The following is a 14891-nucleotide window of genomic DNA, read 5'->3' as shown; positions in this document are numbered from 1 at the left end:
GTCTCATGCAAGAGCTCTTGATAAACGTAGAAATCGTTTGCTGATTGAAAAGTTTTGCTATAACCATTATAACGGGAAATGAGCAAAATTGATAAGTTTTTACAGAATGATGTAAGAGCTCTTGATAAACGTAGAAATCATTTGCTGCTTGATGAGATAGGCTATAACCATGATAACAAAAAAATGAGCGAAACTAACGGTTTTTTTACAGCCTAATGAACACCTATTGATAAACGTAGAAATTATTTTCTGATTTGTGAGTTTATATCCATGATAAAAAAATAAGAAGAACAAAGATAAAGGTTTTATGCAGCCACATGAAAAAGCTCTTGATAAACGTAGAAAACATTTGTTGATGGTGAGTTTGGCTATAACTAGGATAACAAAAAACAAGAAAAGAAAAATTCACGGTTTTCTCCTATTGATGAGAGCTCTTGATAAATGTATAAATCATTTGCTAATTGAAGAGTTTTGCTATAACAATTATAACGGAAATTTTGTAGAATTGACAGTTTTCTTCAACTTCATAAAAGTGTCCTTGATAACCATAAATATCATTTGCTGATTGATGAGTTTGGCTATAACCTTGATTAAAAAAAAAAGTTGATGGGTTTCTGCAACGTAATGAAAGAGCCCTTGATAAACCTAAAAATTATTTGCTCATTGATGAGTGTGGCTATAACAATGATAACAAAACAAGAGAGACAAAATTGACGGCATTCTGTAATCCGATGAAAGAGAACTTGATAAACATAGAAATCATTTGAAGATTGATGAGTTTGACTATAACTATAATAACTAAAAATATTGAATAAAATTGATGGTTTTCTGCAAGCTCATGAAAAGAACTTGATAAACGTAGAAATTATTTGCTCATTGATGTGTTTGGATATAACCACGATAACAAAACAAGAGAATCAGAATTGACGGCTTTCTATAGTCTAATGAAAGTGATCTTTATAAACCTAGAAATCGTTCGATGATTGATGAGTTTGGCTATAACAATGATAACGAAAAAGGAGCAAAATGGACGGTTTTCTACAGGCTCACGAAAAAACTATTGACAAACGTAGAAATCATTTACTGATGATGAGTTTGGCTATAACCATGATAACAAAAAAAGAGGAGAAGATTTGATGGTTTTCTACAGTCTCACGAAAAAACTATTGACAATCGTAGAAATCATTTACTGATGATGAGTTTGGCTATAACCATGATAAAAAAAAGGGTTGATGGGTTTCTTCAACGTAATGAAAGAACCCTTGATAAACGTAAAAATTATTTGTTCATTGATGAGTGCTGCTATAACCATGATAACAAAACAAAAGAGACAAAATTGATGGCTTTCTGCAATCCGATGAAAGAGAACTTGATAAACATAGAAATCATTTGCAGATTGATGAGTTTGACTATAATTATAATAACGAAAAATAATGAACAAAATTGACGGTTTTCTACAAGCTCATGAAAAAGAACTTGATAAACGTAAAAATTATTTGCTCATTGATGTGTTTGACTATAACCATGATAACAAAACAAGAGAACCAGAATTGACTGCTTTCTATAGTCTAATGAAAGAGATCTTGATAAACCTATCAATCGTTTGCTGATTAATGAGTTTGGCTATAACAATGATAACGAAAAATGAGCAAAATTGACGGTTTTCTGCAGGCTCAAGAAAAAACTATTGACAAACGTAGAAATCATTTACTGATGATGAGTTTGGCTATAACCATGATAACAAAAAGAGAGGAGAAGATTTGACGGTTTTATGTAGTCTCATGAAAGAGCTCTTGATAAACGTAGAAATTATTTGCTGATTGAAAAGTTTTGCTATAACCATTATAACAGAAAATGAGCAAAATTGATAAGTTTTTACAGAATGATGAAAGAGCTCTTGATAAACGTAGAAATCATTTGCTGCTTGATGAGATAGGCTATCACCATGATAACAAAAAAAAAAGAGTGAAACTAACAGTTTTTTTACAGCCTAATGAAGCACCTTTTGATAAACGTAGAAATTATTTTCTGATTTATGAGTTTATAACCATGATAAAAAAACAAGGAGCAAAAATGAAGGTTTTAAGCAGCCTCATGAAAAAGCTCTTGATAAACGTAGAAATCAATTGTTGATGGTGAGTTTGGCTATAACCTGGATAACAGAAAAACAAGAGAGCAAAATTGAGGGTTTTCTCCTATTTGATGAAAGAGCTCTTGATAAATGTATAAATTATTTGCTAATTGAAAAGTTTTGCTATAACCATTATAACAGAAAATAGGTAAAATTGACAGTTTTCTGCAAATTTGTAAAAATGCCCTTGATAACCATAAATATCATTTGCTGATTGATGAGTTTGGCTATAACCATGATTAAAAAATAAAAAGTTGATGGGTTTCTGCAACTTAATGAAAGAGCCCTTGATAAACGTAAAAATTATTTGCTCATTGATGATGGTGGCTATAACCATGATAACAAAACAAGAGATACAAAATTGACGGCTTTCTGCAATCCGATGAAAGAGAACTTGATAAACATAGAAATCATTTGCAGATTGATGAGTTTGACTATAACTATAATAACGAAAAATAATGATCAAAATTGACGGTTTTCTGCAAGCTCATGAAAAAGAACTTGATAAATGTAGAAATTATTTGCTCATTGATGTGTTTGGCTATAATCATGAAAACAAAACAAGAGAACCAAAATTGACGGCTTTCTACAGTCTAATGAAAGAGATCTTTATAAACCTAGAAATCGTTTGATGATTGATGAGTTTGGCTATAACAATGATAACGAAAAAGGAGCAAAATTGACGGTTATCTACAAGCTCACGAAAAAACTATTGACAAACGTAGAAATCTTTTTATATGCGTTCTACAATGATACCTTTTACCTCTGATCCATGTGATGGTGGTTATTTTCGTATTGCGTCTCTTAACCCTAACATGGGTGAGTGGTCTGTCTCGGTGAAGATTTTGAATTGTTGGTCTGTTTCGCGTGGCACGGGTAGAGAGCTCAATATGATTTTGGGTGACGAGCATGTTAGTTTTTTGATAACTTACCTTCTATACATGTTTTCGATATTAAATTGAATTGGTTTTGTCTTTAACGTTTTATTTGCAGTTCACCCAAATCCAAGCCGTTGTTCGTGATGAATTAATTGATAATTATCTTTCAAGATTGATAATCGATGAGTGGGTGAGCATTAAAAATTTTGATGTATCACGGGTTAACAGCATATTGAGACCAGTACCGCATAGATTCAAGATCGTGTTTCGTTCGGACACTTTAGTGCAAAGTATTAATATGTGCTCCAGTAGAACCTATTTCAATCTAACTGAGTTTGTGAGTATATTGAGTGGTATTGTTAATCCGAATATTTGCGTTGGTAAGCCTAATTTGTAAATTTATTTGTGCTTTTGGAGTTTATTTGCGGTTCATGTTCTGACTGTATTATTCATGTGTGTGTTTCATAGATGTTGTTGGCAAAATTTTCAACGTGAGAGAGTTGGTTTTTGTTCCTTCCGTGGAACATTCTCAAGGAGGATATTTTGAGCTGTACTTTGATTTACGTGATACTGAGTAAGTCACTATTCTTTTAAAGATTTAAACCAGAATATAAAGTCTTATGACTTCTTCAAATCTTAAAATTAGGTGTATCCATCTAGAGTGTCGTTTAACGGGTGACCTTGCAGTCGAGTTCTATGACTTATGGAAGCATCGTTCACGTAACACAGTGATATGTATTATCAAGTTTGTGAAATTAGAGCTATCACAGGAACATAGGTGGAGATGTACCAATGTTACCGGAAGTACGAGGATTATGTTGAATCCGGATTTCAGTATTACCGACGAGATGCTTTGTTGGTAAGTATTTTTTTTTTCCGTTTACAATCAAAACTCTAAAGTTGGCGACTGGACATTCACTGTTTATGGTGTTCTAAATCGGATGTCAGGAATCCTGAAAATGACCAAGTACCGATTATCACACGGAAGGAGAATGCCATGGAGTGATGATGTTCGTTGATTTCTTATTTTGTTGGTGAATGATTTTAAAAGATGATTTATTATTATTTTTTTAGCATTTATAATATTATTGAATTTTTTAATTTCATCATTTTCCATAATTTTACCACACTAAATCCTAAACAATTTACCATATTTTTCTTACACTACCAAGTAACACCTAAACAATCCCTTATTTCACATGATTTTACCATTCATACAGCATTCTTCCCGCGCATGCGCGCGGGCAATCACCTAGTTCTAATAATATGAAAACCATAAAACACTAACTTTAACTATACAGTTTTTTCAATTATATTTAAATAAAAATTATTGCGCGGTAAACCACGGGTTAAATCCTGACACATTTTTTTGTATAGATGCATTTTTAAGTTATTTCTAAAATTTAGTTAAACTTACTTAATTTTGAACTTTGTGATAGTATTTAAATATTTAAATTTTAGAAAACCTTTAAAGTATTTATAATATTTCAATTCTTTTATAAATTATAATATTAATAATATTTGAACTGTATAAAAATTTATATAAATATATGGGAAAATTTATAGGCAAATTTTAAATTGACTCGAATTATATATATTTTTAAATAAAATATTTAAAAAAAGAAAAATAACAAAATGATGTTTTATTTCATGGAACGGAGTTATATGGTGGGAAAGGTTTGAGTTGATATTAATACGTGATGATGTTCCACGGGTGAAATCCTAGAGTTAACAAATAAAATACAAGTATACAATCATAAACACTAAACAAAACAAATAATATTAACAAAACAACTACAACTTAAAATTTAAATTTTTTAGTTACAAAAATATCAATCCGCAGTACACCGCGGAATAAAATCTAGCTTTTATTACAAACCAAATACAATCAATCATAAGATTATAAACAAAAAATTTCTTAATCAAATATATAACAAAATAATCAAGTTATAAATAAACACACAAAAAAAAATTATTTAACCCGCGGTGTACCGCGGGTCATATCCTAGTATATATATATATATCGTTTGTTACATAACTATTAAAAGTATTTCATCTATTTTTATTATAAATAATATTTATCCATCGGATAGACTTTTTTTTTGGGATTTTTGCCAAATGTACCACTTTTTCCCAATTTCTTTCAAAATCTACCACATTCCTATCTTTCTTTCAAATCATACCACATTTACATGCAAAGTTACCATTTTGCCTTCACTACTTCACAACATCCACTTTTTCTATTCCCTATTAATCTCTCATCCCTCGAGATCCGTGCACTTTAACCCCACATCATTATCCCCCTCAGAGAAACACAAAACACTTTCGTCTCTCTCTCACTTTCCCTTTCTCTTTCTTATTTAGATCTTGTCTCATAATAAACGCTTTTGTTTTGTCTCTAGAACTTGTCCCCGATTGAAAATTCTCTGTTGCGTCTAGATCTTGTCCCCGATTTCATCAGCTTGCTCTATTATCATGAATCCCAGATGATATGGTTTTACCAGCCTGCAGAGATCTGGATTTACTCGGGGACAACATCTCTTAATTATCATCGCCAGATGGTGTGGTTTTACCAGCCAGATATCTTGATTAACTCGGGGACAACTTGATCTTTATTTTATTCTGCCAAAGAGCCGAAGACGAAGATCTGGATTTACTCGGGGACAACTTCGTTTTACCAGACAGAGAGACGAAAACGGTTACCAATGCGCCAGGAGAGAGACAAAAAGGACGGCAAAAATTTTGTAAACGTGCAGCATTAAATGCAGACTGCTCCCTTCTGTCCCAAGTTGTCCCTTTCTCTGACACACACTTCTCTCTCCATCAAAGGTAATTTCGTCCGGCTTTAAGCATGTGGCATTGAAATGTGGTACATTTCAAAAGCTTTTCCCAAATGTGGTACTGGGCTTAAACTTTCTCTGAAAAGTGATACCCAATCTAATTTTTTCCTTTTGTTTTTTGGTGCTAATATCCATCGAATAGATCTATTTATGTAATATATATGATTATGATGAACGGTGTTAGTAACAATTTTACGACGCAATACTTTCCTACATCATTCGGGTTTTTAATTGACGAGTTTGCCTGCACTATATTTATGATAGAAAATTTTACTTCTAAAACACATCAATTTACTATAGACAACTTTATTACTAATCCATGATAGCAACAGTCGGCTTTTCCCGCTAACATGGCATATGTTAATGTGTTAAAAATGCACCTTTTAGAACTTTGAACCTCAAACATACACGTCTTAATTTATGAAAGAGTCCTTAGCAAAAAAAAAAATTAAAAAAAAAATCTCTTATTAAAAAAACAAATTGGGTCCTTTTTATCTTAAGAAAAATGCGCACATGTTTGCACTGTGTAGTTGCTATTTAAAAGAAATTCTTTTTGTTAAAACAATTTTTTTTTATTTGATAGATTGTTGAAACAGATTTAATCTCTGATGGTTCCAACTTGATTCCCAAGTAATCTTTTCAAGTTGCTTTTGTTGTTTAGTGATTGATTATCAGAACTTGGTCCCCAAGTGTATTGGATGACTGTTGACCACAACGTCCACCATTTGTATTGTAGATTGATGCTATCACTTTTTAATAATATACATTTTGAGGATCTTCGGTGGAAAATATAGAATGCTTTCTATTGGTTGAGCTAAGAGTCGTGTAAATTTAATATTCTATTCCCAATAATTTCCAAAAGGAAAAGTCTACGTTGACATTGACATTGGTTTTCGTCGTTTGTCTATAAAAGATAGAAGAATATCATCAGAAATTATAGGCAAGGCTTTCAACACTAGCTAGGAAGACAACAATGGAAGAGCCATTTCTTCTGCAAGATGAGCAACTTTCCCCCTGTAAAGCCACATGGAAAAGTGGTCAGGTTACCGTCGAGCTGAAGAAAGTGAGCAGCTTGGCCGCTCCTATGGCCGCCGTGACCATTGCTCAGTACTTATTGCCTGTCATTTCAGTCATGGTCGCTGGCCACAATGGTGAGCTCCAGCTCTCCGGCGTCGCTCTTGCAACCTCCTTCACAAACGTTTCCGGGTTCAGTATTTTGGTAATGATGCTATAACTACTTTCTCCTCTTAAGTTCAAGGACAAGTTGACTCTTGATAACACGTCAATTCTTTGTGCAGTTTGGGTTAGCGGGTGCCCTAGAAACTCTTTGTGGCCAAGCTTATGGAGCCAAACAATACGAAAAAATCGGAACCTACGCATACTCTGCAACGGTCTCTAACATCCCTATTTGTGTCCTCATATCAATTCTATGGATTTACATCGAAAAGCTCTTAATCTCTCTCGGTCAAGACCCTGACATCTCCAGAGTTGCTGGCTCCTACGCCTTTTGGCTCATACCGGCTTTGTTCGCACATGCGTTTTTCATACCACTGACTCGGTTTCTGCTAGCACAAGGGTTGGTTCTTCCACTGCTCTACTCTACCCTGACCACTCTTTTGTTCCACATCCCTGTTTGCTGGGCTTTTGTTTCCGCGTTTAGTCTGGGAAGCAATGGAGCTGCCATGGCTATTGGTGTATCTTTCTGGTTTTATGTTGTGATTCTCTCATGTTATGTGAGGTTCTCCAGCTCCTGCGACAAGACTCGCGTATTTGTATCCAGTGATTTCGTGTCTTGTATCAGGCAGTTCTTCCATTTCGGAGTCCCATCAGCGGCAATGCTTTGGTAAGCCATTTTTTAGTTTCTTGTTGGTCAAGTTACATACAACAACCAATCCTTTTTCTTATCTCGCTTGCGTTTCCTTGGTCTTCCTTTAATAGCCTAGAATGGTGGCTGTTTGAGCTACTCATCCTCTGTTCAGGTCTTCTCCTAAACCCAAAACTCGAAACCTCTGTTCTTTCAATTTGGTAAGTATATATAATATATCATATAAAAGAACTTCTTTTTATCTTTATTAAAAACTAATGAATCCTATTTCTTTTACGCAAGTCTTACAACAGCAAGTTTGCACTATGTGATCCCAGCTGGAGTCGCGGCGGCTGTGAGGTATGATCTCAATTTTCAAACATAGACACGTTCAACAATTCCTTCCTCAACATTAGTCATTTGGTTTCTTGCAGCACACGCGTATCAAACAAATTGGGAGCTGGAATTCCTCAAGTTGCTAGGATTTCAGTATTGGCAGGGCTTTGTCTCTGGCTGGTAGAATCAGTTTTCTCTACCACACTTCTCTTCACCTGCCGGAACATCATAGGCTACGCATTTAGCAACAGCAAAGAAGTTGTGGACTATGTGGCTGACCTAACTCCTTTGCTCTGTCTCTCCTTTGTTCTCGACGGATTTACCGCAGTTCTTAATGGGGTTGCTAGGGGAAGTGGTTGGCAACACATTGGAGCTTTGAACAACGTGGTAGCTTATTATCTCGTAGGAGCTCCGGTTGGAGTTTACTTAGCTTTTAATCGTGAGTTTAACGGAAAAGGACTCTGGTGCGGTGTTGTGGTCGGATCCGCTGTGCAAGCCATTATACTGTCTTTCGTCACATGTTCCATAAATTGGAAGGAACAGGTAAAAAACCTGAAATAGAAGATTAGCCATTTTAGCTTGTTACACTTGAATATTCTTTTATTTTCTTTCTTTGATGAAGTAATTGGAATTTGGAATCTATGATTTGCAGGCTGAGAAGGCTAGGAAGAGAATAGTCTCGACTGAAAATAGATTGGCTTAAAAGAAGGGTGTTTCTGAGAGCTATCTCAAACTATTTTTGTAGGTCTTGACTCTTGAGCAAAATTGCATATATGGTGTATTTGATGTGTTATAAAAATGTTCTTAAAAGATTTATGTGTATGTTTTTTCTTAGTGAAATTACTTAAAATGACATTGTTCTTTCGTTATATTAGTTAACTACACCTTCCAAAATGAGATAATTAGAAGAAGACAAATATGTGGGGGAAAACTCATATCACCCTTGCTAAAATAAACTATTGTATTAACCAAACTGTCATTATGATTAACCAAAAGGCAAAAACCCACAAAAAACTACCCACAATAATTTTTATTTTAGTTTTTGCTATTTGACAAATCATAAAACATAAAGTTCTTGAATCTATTTAAAATTAACATAATAGTTGTGTGTTTAAAAATAAAAACTAATATAATGATCTTATGACCAAATAAAATGAGGAAAATGCATGCCTTTGCAAAAAAAAAAAAAAAAAAAAAAAAAAAAAAAAAAAAAAAAAAAAATCTTCTTCGAACTCTCAATGTACTTTATTTAAATAATATAAATTACTCGAGTATACTTATCATTTATCCAAAAACATTTTTTCTAATTTTTTCACAAGTCATTCTTACAATTCCCCTTAATTTTATAGTCATTCCCAATAAATTTATTTTCTAGTCTTTGTGACTATAACCGCAATCTTCTACCAATATAACTTCTTTGTGAACCATTTCCGAGAGATCTTTTAGGCTCATAATTCAATACTGTTCAGATTTTGAAACTCGAACCTTCACGACAAATCTCTGACGAAACTTTGGATTCTATTTGAGAGTGGCTGCCACTACTATTTTCAACCACAAAATTATTTACTAAAACCTTTGTAAAATCAGATCCAAATGTCCTTAAAATTGGTCTAAAGAATCAGAACTTAAGCTAAGGAAATGACGATAAAGGATTCGCCAAATATTGATTTGGTGCTTAAACTCCACACAAGTAATTAACACAAGATTGAATGTCCAAACTCTCTGAAAAATAAGAGTATTAGTCTTCACATATGTTCTTGATATCCCTTATATATTAATTGAGAAACATTTTTAAAAAATAATCTTACCCTCACATGTGATTAACGAAAATGTCATGATGATGTGTCGAGTTTATAGAGCTCCTTAACCTATTTAATTAATTGTCCATCCTTTACTATACTATTTACATCAATTTGCCATTGATATTAATAACACTTATTTTACTCATTAATTAATCCAAAAAAAATTACATCAATCCATTATATTGGTTACCACGATTCCACTTAATTCAAATTCTTCCACTGATTATAGTATTTGGTAACTATAAGTTAATAACGGAATTTATAATTACCTCAAAACTCTCATTATGGACTCTATCATTTTACCATATTCGTATAATATTACCATATACAAAACAAAAGAATATTAAGATATATTAATTAACTTATCCAAAAAAATCCTTACGAAAATATAAATATAAAGAAATTATGATACTTTATATGAAATATCGATTTAAAACTTTTAAGAATTAGAAAATGTAGGAATGATATTGTGGAATATATATGGAACCCATAATACTTTCAATCTCTAAGGTTTTATTTAGTTGATCAAATATTAATGAATTTTTTTACCAAGAGTCTACATGTAATCATATAGTGAAGCATTTTAGTTTTGATGTTTGATGACTGCGGTCACATGTAACAAAAAATATATGAATTTAATTATTAAATACACAAAAAGATATATGTGCCATAAATGATAATATTTCATCAATATTTTCTCCACAAGGAAGTATTTACCTCGCTCAAATATTTTACGGGTGAGTAAAAAATTTTATACAAATTATTTGCAAATTTGAATAAAACAAAAAACTTTTGTTATATATATTTTGTTTTATACAAACGGAATTTGGATCCCATATAATAATTTTACGTATAATAGTTTTACTTAAATTGTTTCATCTCGCACATAGTGCGGGTTGTTTTCTAGTAAAGCATTAAACAGTATTAACACTAATGTCATGTCATTTTGTGTGCCACTAGTTTCTATATTTTCAGCAAGTCAAAACGATTTTGCTATCTTACTATTCTTTTATATCTACTTCGTCACCACGTTTGTAGTTCGAGTTGCCTTTGTTGTTTATTGACTATTTGACTTAGTCGGTCTATAAAGATATAATATCATCTTTAAATCAAAGGCAAGGCCTAAAACATTAGAAAGATAACAATGGAGGAGCCATTTCTTCCGAGAGACGAGCTTCTAGTCCCCTCTCCAGTCACATGGCAAACAAATCAATTAACCGTCGAGCTAAAGAAACTGAGCCGCTTGGCCGCTCCTATGGCCACCGTGACCATTGCTCAGTACTTATTGCCTGTCATCTCAGTCATGGTCGCTGGCCACAACGGCGAGCTCCAGCTCTCCGGTGTGGCTCTTGCAACCTCCTTCACAAACGTCACCGGTTTCAGCATTATGGTAATTAATTATGCTATGAGTACTCTCACTTCTTCAATTCAGGAATCCAATTTACTCTCAAAGTATTGAAAACGCTTCAATTATTTTTGCAGTGTGGATTAGTGGGTGCACTTGAAACTCTTTGTGGCCAAGCTTATGGAGCCAAACAATACGACAAAATCGGAACTTACGCATACTCTGCAATTGCTTCCAACATAACAATTTGTTTCCTCATATCAATTATCTGGCTTTACATTGAAAAGATCTTGATTGCTCTAGGACAAGACCCTGAAATTTCAAGAATCGCTGGCTCCTACGCCTTTTGGCTCATACCGACTTTATTCGGCCAAGCGATCGTCATACCACTGTCCCGGTTTCTGCTGACACAAGGGCTGGTTCTTCCTCTGCTCTTCACTGCCGTGACTACCCTTTTGTTCCACGTTTTTGTTTGTTGGACTTTGGTTTTCTTGTTTGGTCTGGGAAGTAATGGACCTGCCATGGCTACTAGTGTGTCTTTCTGGTTTTACGCTGTGATACTCTCATGTTATGTGAAATTCTCCAGCTCCTGCGAGAAGACTCGCGGATTTGTATCCGAAAATTTTGTGTCTTCTATCAAGCAGTTCTTCCAATACGGAATCCCATCAGCTGCAATGATTTGGTAAGTTATTTGAAGTTGTTTGTCCGTCAAGTTACATACCCTAATGCTTCTTCTTATCTCGCTTGCATTTTCTCTGTTTTCTTTTAATAGCCTAGAATGGTGGCTATTTGAGATACTCATACTCTGCTCAGGTCTTCTCCCTAACCCGAAACTCGAGACCTCTGTTCTTTCCATATGGTAAATAATATACAAAGACTTCTTTTCATCTTTTGTATCCTCTTTATTTAAAAGTATTAATCCTATTTTCTTCTTTTCAGTCTTACAATAGAAACTTTGCACTATGTGATTGCAGCTGGAGTCGCCGCGGCTGTGAGGTATGATCTCAATTCTATCATTCAGAACATCTTCATCTTACTATGGATAATCCTTCCCTAAACATTTAGTGATTGGTTTCTTGCAGCACACGTGTATCAAACAATTTGGGAGCTGGGAATCCTCAAGTTGCTAGGGTTTCAGTATTAGCAGGGCTTTGTCTCTGGATAGTAGAATCAGCTTTCTTTAGCATACTTCTCTTCGCCTTCAGGAACATCATAGGCTACGCATTCAGCAACAGCAAAGAAGTTTTGGACTATGTCGCTGACCTGACTCCTTTGCTCTGTCTCTCTTTCATCCTCGACGGCTTCACAGCAGTTCTTAATGGGGTTGCTAGAGGAAGTGGGTGGCAACACATTGGAGCTTGGAACAATACTGTTTCTTATTATCTCGTAGGAGCTCCTGTTGGAATTTACTTAGCTTTCAGTCGTGGGTTGAACGGAAAAGGACTTTGGTGCGGTGTTGTGGTTGGATCAACTGTACAAGCTACTATACTGGCTATTGTCACAACTTCCATAAATTGGAAGGAACAGGTAAAATATAAGATTAGCCATTTCAGTTTTTTACACTTCTACATTCTATTCTTTTTTTAAACTTCTACATTATATGATTTTGCAGGCTGAGAAGGCTAGGAAGAGAATAGACTCAACTGAAAATAGATTGGCTTAAACAAATGATGTTTCTCATAGTTGTCTCAAACTATTTGTATGCCTTATGCTAAAAGATGTTTATATATCTATATTTGTAGGCCATGTTTAAAAGCTCTAACTAGACATTCTAAAAGAGGGCCATGTGTTTCTTAATCCATTTTTGAGACAAGGATTTTTATGTTTTCTTCAATTTTTAGTTGGTATACAAATGTAATAATTACAAGTGAATAAAAACATCATTGGTTCCAAACGGGAATGATCCCTTGCGCAGCGAGGCGCTTCTCGACCCAAAACACAACGTGGTTTGCGGTTGGTTTCCTCTCGTCAACGAGAAACGGCTCCACGGTGCTCGGACCTGACCCGTGTGAGGATATTGAAAATCCTTTTGCTCCTGTTTTAAGAAACACAAACCAAAGACATAATGTTAGCATTGAAATTTTCTGCAAGAATCTGAAGAAAAAGATTTAATGACTAATTACCTGTAAGGTTTCCAGTAGGGAAGAAGGCCCAAAAGGAATATGGAATACTTTTCTTCAAGAAAAAACCTTCCAACTGGCTCAAATAACACAAGTTAGTTAGAGATATGAATCAATGATAAGTGTCTTACAAGTTAGAATCAAGAAGTCATTTCGAGGACATCCGATAAAATTGGAACGATATAGTGTAGATAAGCATGGCCCCATAATTCAATGAAAAACAAAAAATAAAAAGTTAGAATCAAGAAACCTTATCGTCTTGGTAAGATAAATCGATCTCAGAGATATCGTCTTGAGATTCAAGAATGGCTTTTAACGGAGGAATCACGTCTTCTTCCATCATTTGTCTCAGCGGTTTCGCCACCGCAGCTGCGGGTTTAGGTTTCTTTGCCGGAACCGCCACTGTTGACTCATTTTTGTCTTCTTTATCTTTCTTCTCAGTAGTGACTAGGAAGAGAACAAGAAAGTTATTCTCGTGTTATTGAACCAAACATTCTGTTTTATGCATCAATCGTTACCAGCAGAAGTGGAAGACTCTTGCACGGCACACCGCAAAAGGTTATCCTTTCTAGTAACTGATTGCTACAAGGAAAGACGAATCATACAGAGTCAATTCAAATGAGTCAAATGAGATACAAAGTCCATGGAAATGGAAGACATTACAGACCAATGTTAGTGGTGGAAGCAAAGAAGAGGAAGAGAGAGTTGGAGTGGCTATAGAGATACGAGAGCTTGGGACTCCAAATGATCCTCCTGCTATTGCTGCCATATTCAGGAAGAAACCGAAACTGTAATTGAGTTTCTTCAACGATAACAAGTTTCGTTATTCTCAAATTCTCAGTTTTTCTCCATCTCTCCCTCAAGCGAAAGACTAGTGGCCCAAAGCAAAGGAAAAGAAGAGGAAATAAGACGAGAGGCAAATTTGCAAAAGGCTGAGCCTAAGAGTCGCCAACCACACACACAAAAAAGAGATAACATAACAAAAAAAAAAAAAAAAAAAGCACTTGCATTCCCTAAATACTTCCAAAGTCCAAAGACTAATTTTATTCATTTTAGAAAAACAGATATTAACCTTAAACCCGAAAAAGAATTAAAAGAGTTTTTAAAGCAGAAAAAATCCTAATATTATAGAAGAAAAAAAACTTAGGTTTACTTGTAGTTTAGAAATGACATCCGCATACCGTAGTGTTATTCTTTAAACCGGAATATCTAAAAGCTGAATTTTCGAATTCTGGAAGAGATTATGAGCCGAAGTTCGGAACTACCATATTATATATATAGAAGAAAATTGTTTACCGTAGATCTCCCGAATTGTAAGAGCACAAAAATAGAAAAGAAGCCATTAAGATTAGAATGATGGATGAGGATGTGCCTTTAGTCAAGTAGTTGAGTTCATTTTACTCTGACTTCCTCATCAGAGTTTGACTCCACTAAATCGCGTTACTCTGCGTAGTAGGGATTGATTATGGATCGAGTCTTATCGATCTAAAAATGTCAAAAAAAAAAAAAAAATTAGAATGATGGACTAAATGAAACTTTCTTAAAATATTAGACAAAATGAATAATTCTTCTATAACTTCAGGGTGGAACTCTGCAAATAAATTTGATTGGGAACTTCTCACGTGCCCACACTGA

The 14891-nt window shown here is 34.3% G+C and overlaps 3 protein-coding genes across 3 annotated transcripts; 2 read left to right on the top strand and 1 right to left on the bottom strand.

Annotated features, from left to right (window-relative positions):
* The first annotated feature begins 6785 nt into the window (after nucleotides 1–6785).
* Nucleotides 6786–8858, top strand: LOC9321796 (protein DETOXIFICATION 3). The gene is made up of 6 exons (XM_002885684.2): nucleotides 6786–7068; nucleotides 7148–7692; nucleotides 7788–7874; nucleotides 7957–8013; nucleotides 8088–8532; nucleotides 8642–8858. The coding sequence occupies exons 1-6, from the start codon at nucleotides 6823–6825 to the stop codon at nucleotides 8690–8692; spliced, it is 1431 nt and encodes a 476-aa protein (XP_002885730.1). The 5' UTR covers nucleotides 6786–6822; the 3' UTR covers nucleotides 8693–8858.
* Nucleotides 8859–10869: 2011 nt separating this feature from the next.
* LOC9319693 (protein DETOXIFICATION 1) lies at nucleotides 10870–12933 on the top strand. Its single transcript, XM_021032301.1, has 6 exons — nucleotides 10870–11181; nucleotides 11274–11818; nucleotides 11909–11995; nucleotides 12076–12132; nucleotides 12219–12663; nucleotides 12749–12933. The coding sequence occupies exons 1-6, from the start codon at nucleotides 10936–10938 to the stop codon at nucleotides 12797–12799; spliced, it is 1431 nt and encodes a 476-aa protein (XP_020887960.1). The 5' UTR covers nucleotides 10870–10935; the 3' UTR covers nucleotides 12800–12933.
* Nucleotides 12913–14270, bottom strand: LOC9321795. Its single transcript, XM_002883579.2, has 5 exons — nucleotides 13924–14270; nucleotides 13775–13838; nucleotides 13507–13703; nucleotides 13260–13332; nucleotides 12913–13171 (listed from the first exon to the last, which is right to left on the bottom strand). Exons 1-5 carry the CDS (start codon nucleotides 14023–14025, stop codon nucleotides 13017–13019), a joined length of 591 nt encoding a protein of 196 aa, XP_002883625.1. The 5' UTR covers nucleotides 14026–14270; the 3' UTR covers nucleotides 12913–13016.
* Between the last annotated feature and the right edge of the window lie 621 nt (nucleotides 14271–14891).

Source organism: Arabidopsis lyrata (assembly GCF_000004255.2).
Source record: "Arabidopsis lyrata subsp. lyrata unplaced genomic scaffold ARALYscaffold_3, whole genome shotgun sequence".
In the NCBI taxonomy this organism is placed as follows: domain Eukaryota; kingdom Viridiplantae; phylum Streptophyta; class Magnoliopsida; order Brassicales; family Brassicaceae; genus Arabidopsis; species Arabidopsis lyrata.
Note: the sequence above shows the minus strand (reverse complement) of the source record. Positions and strands in the feature narration are given on the sequence as shown.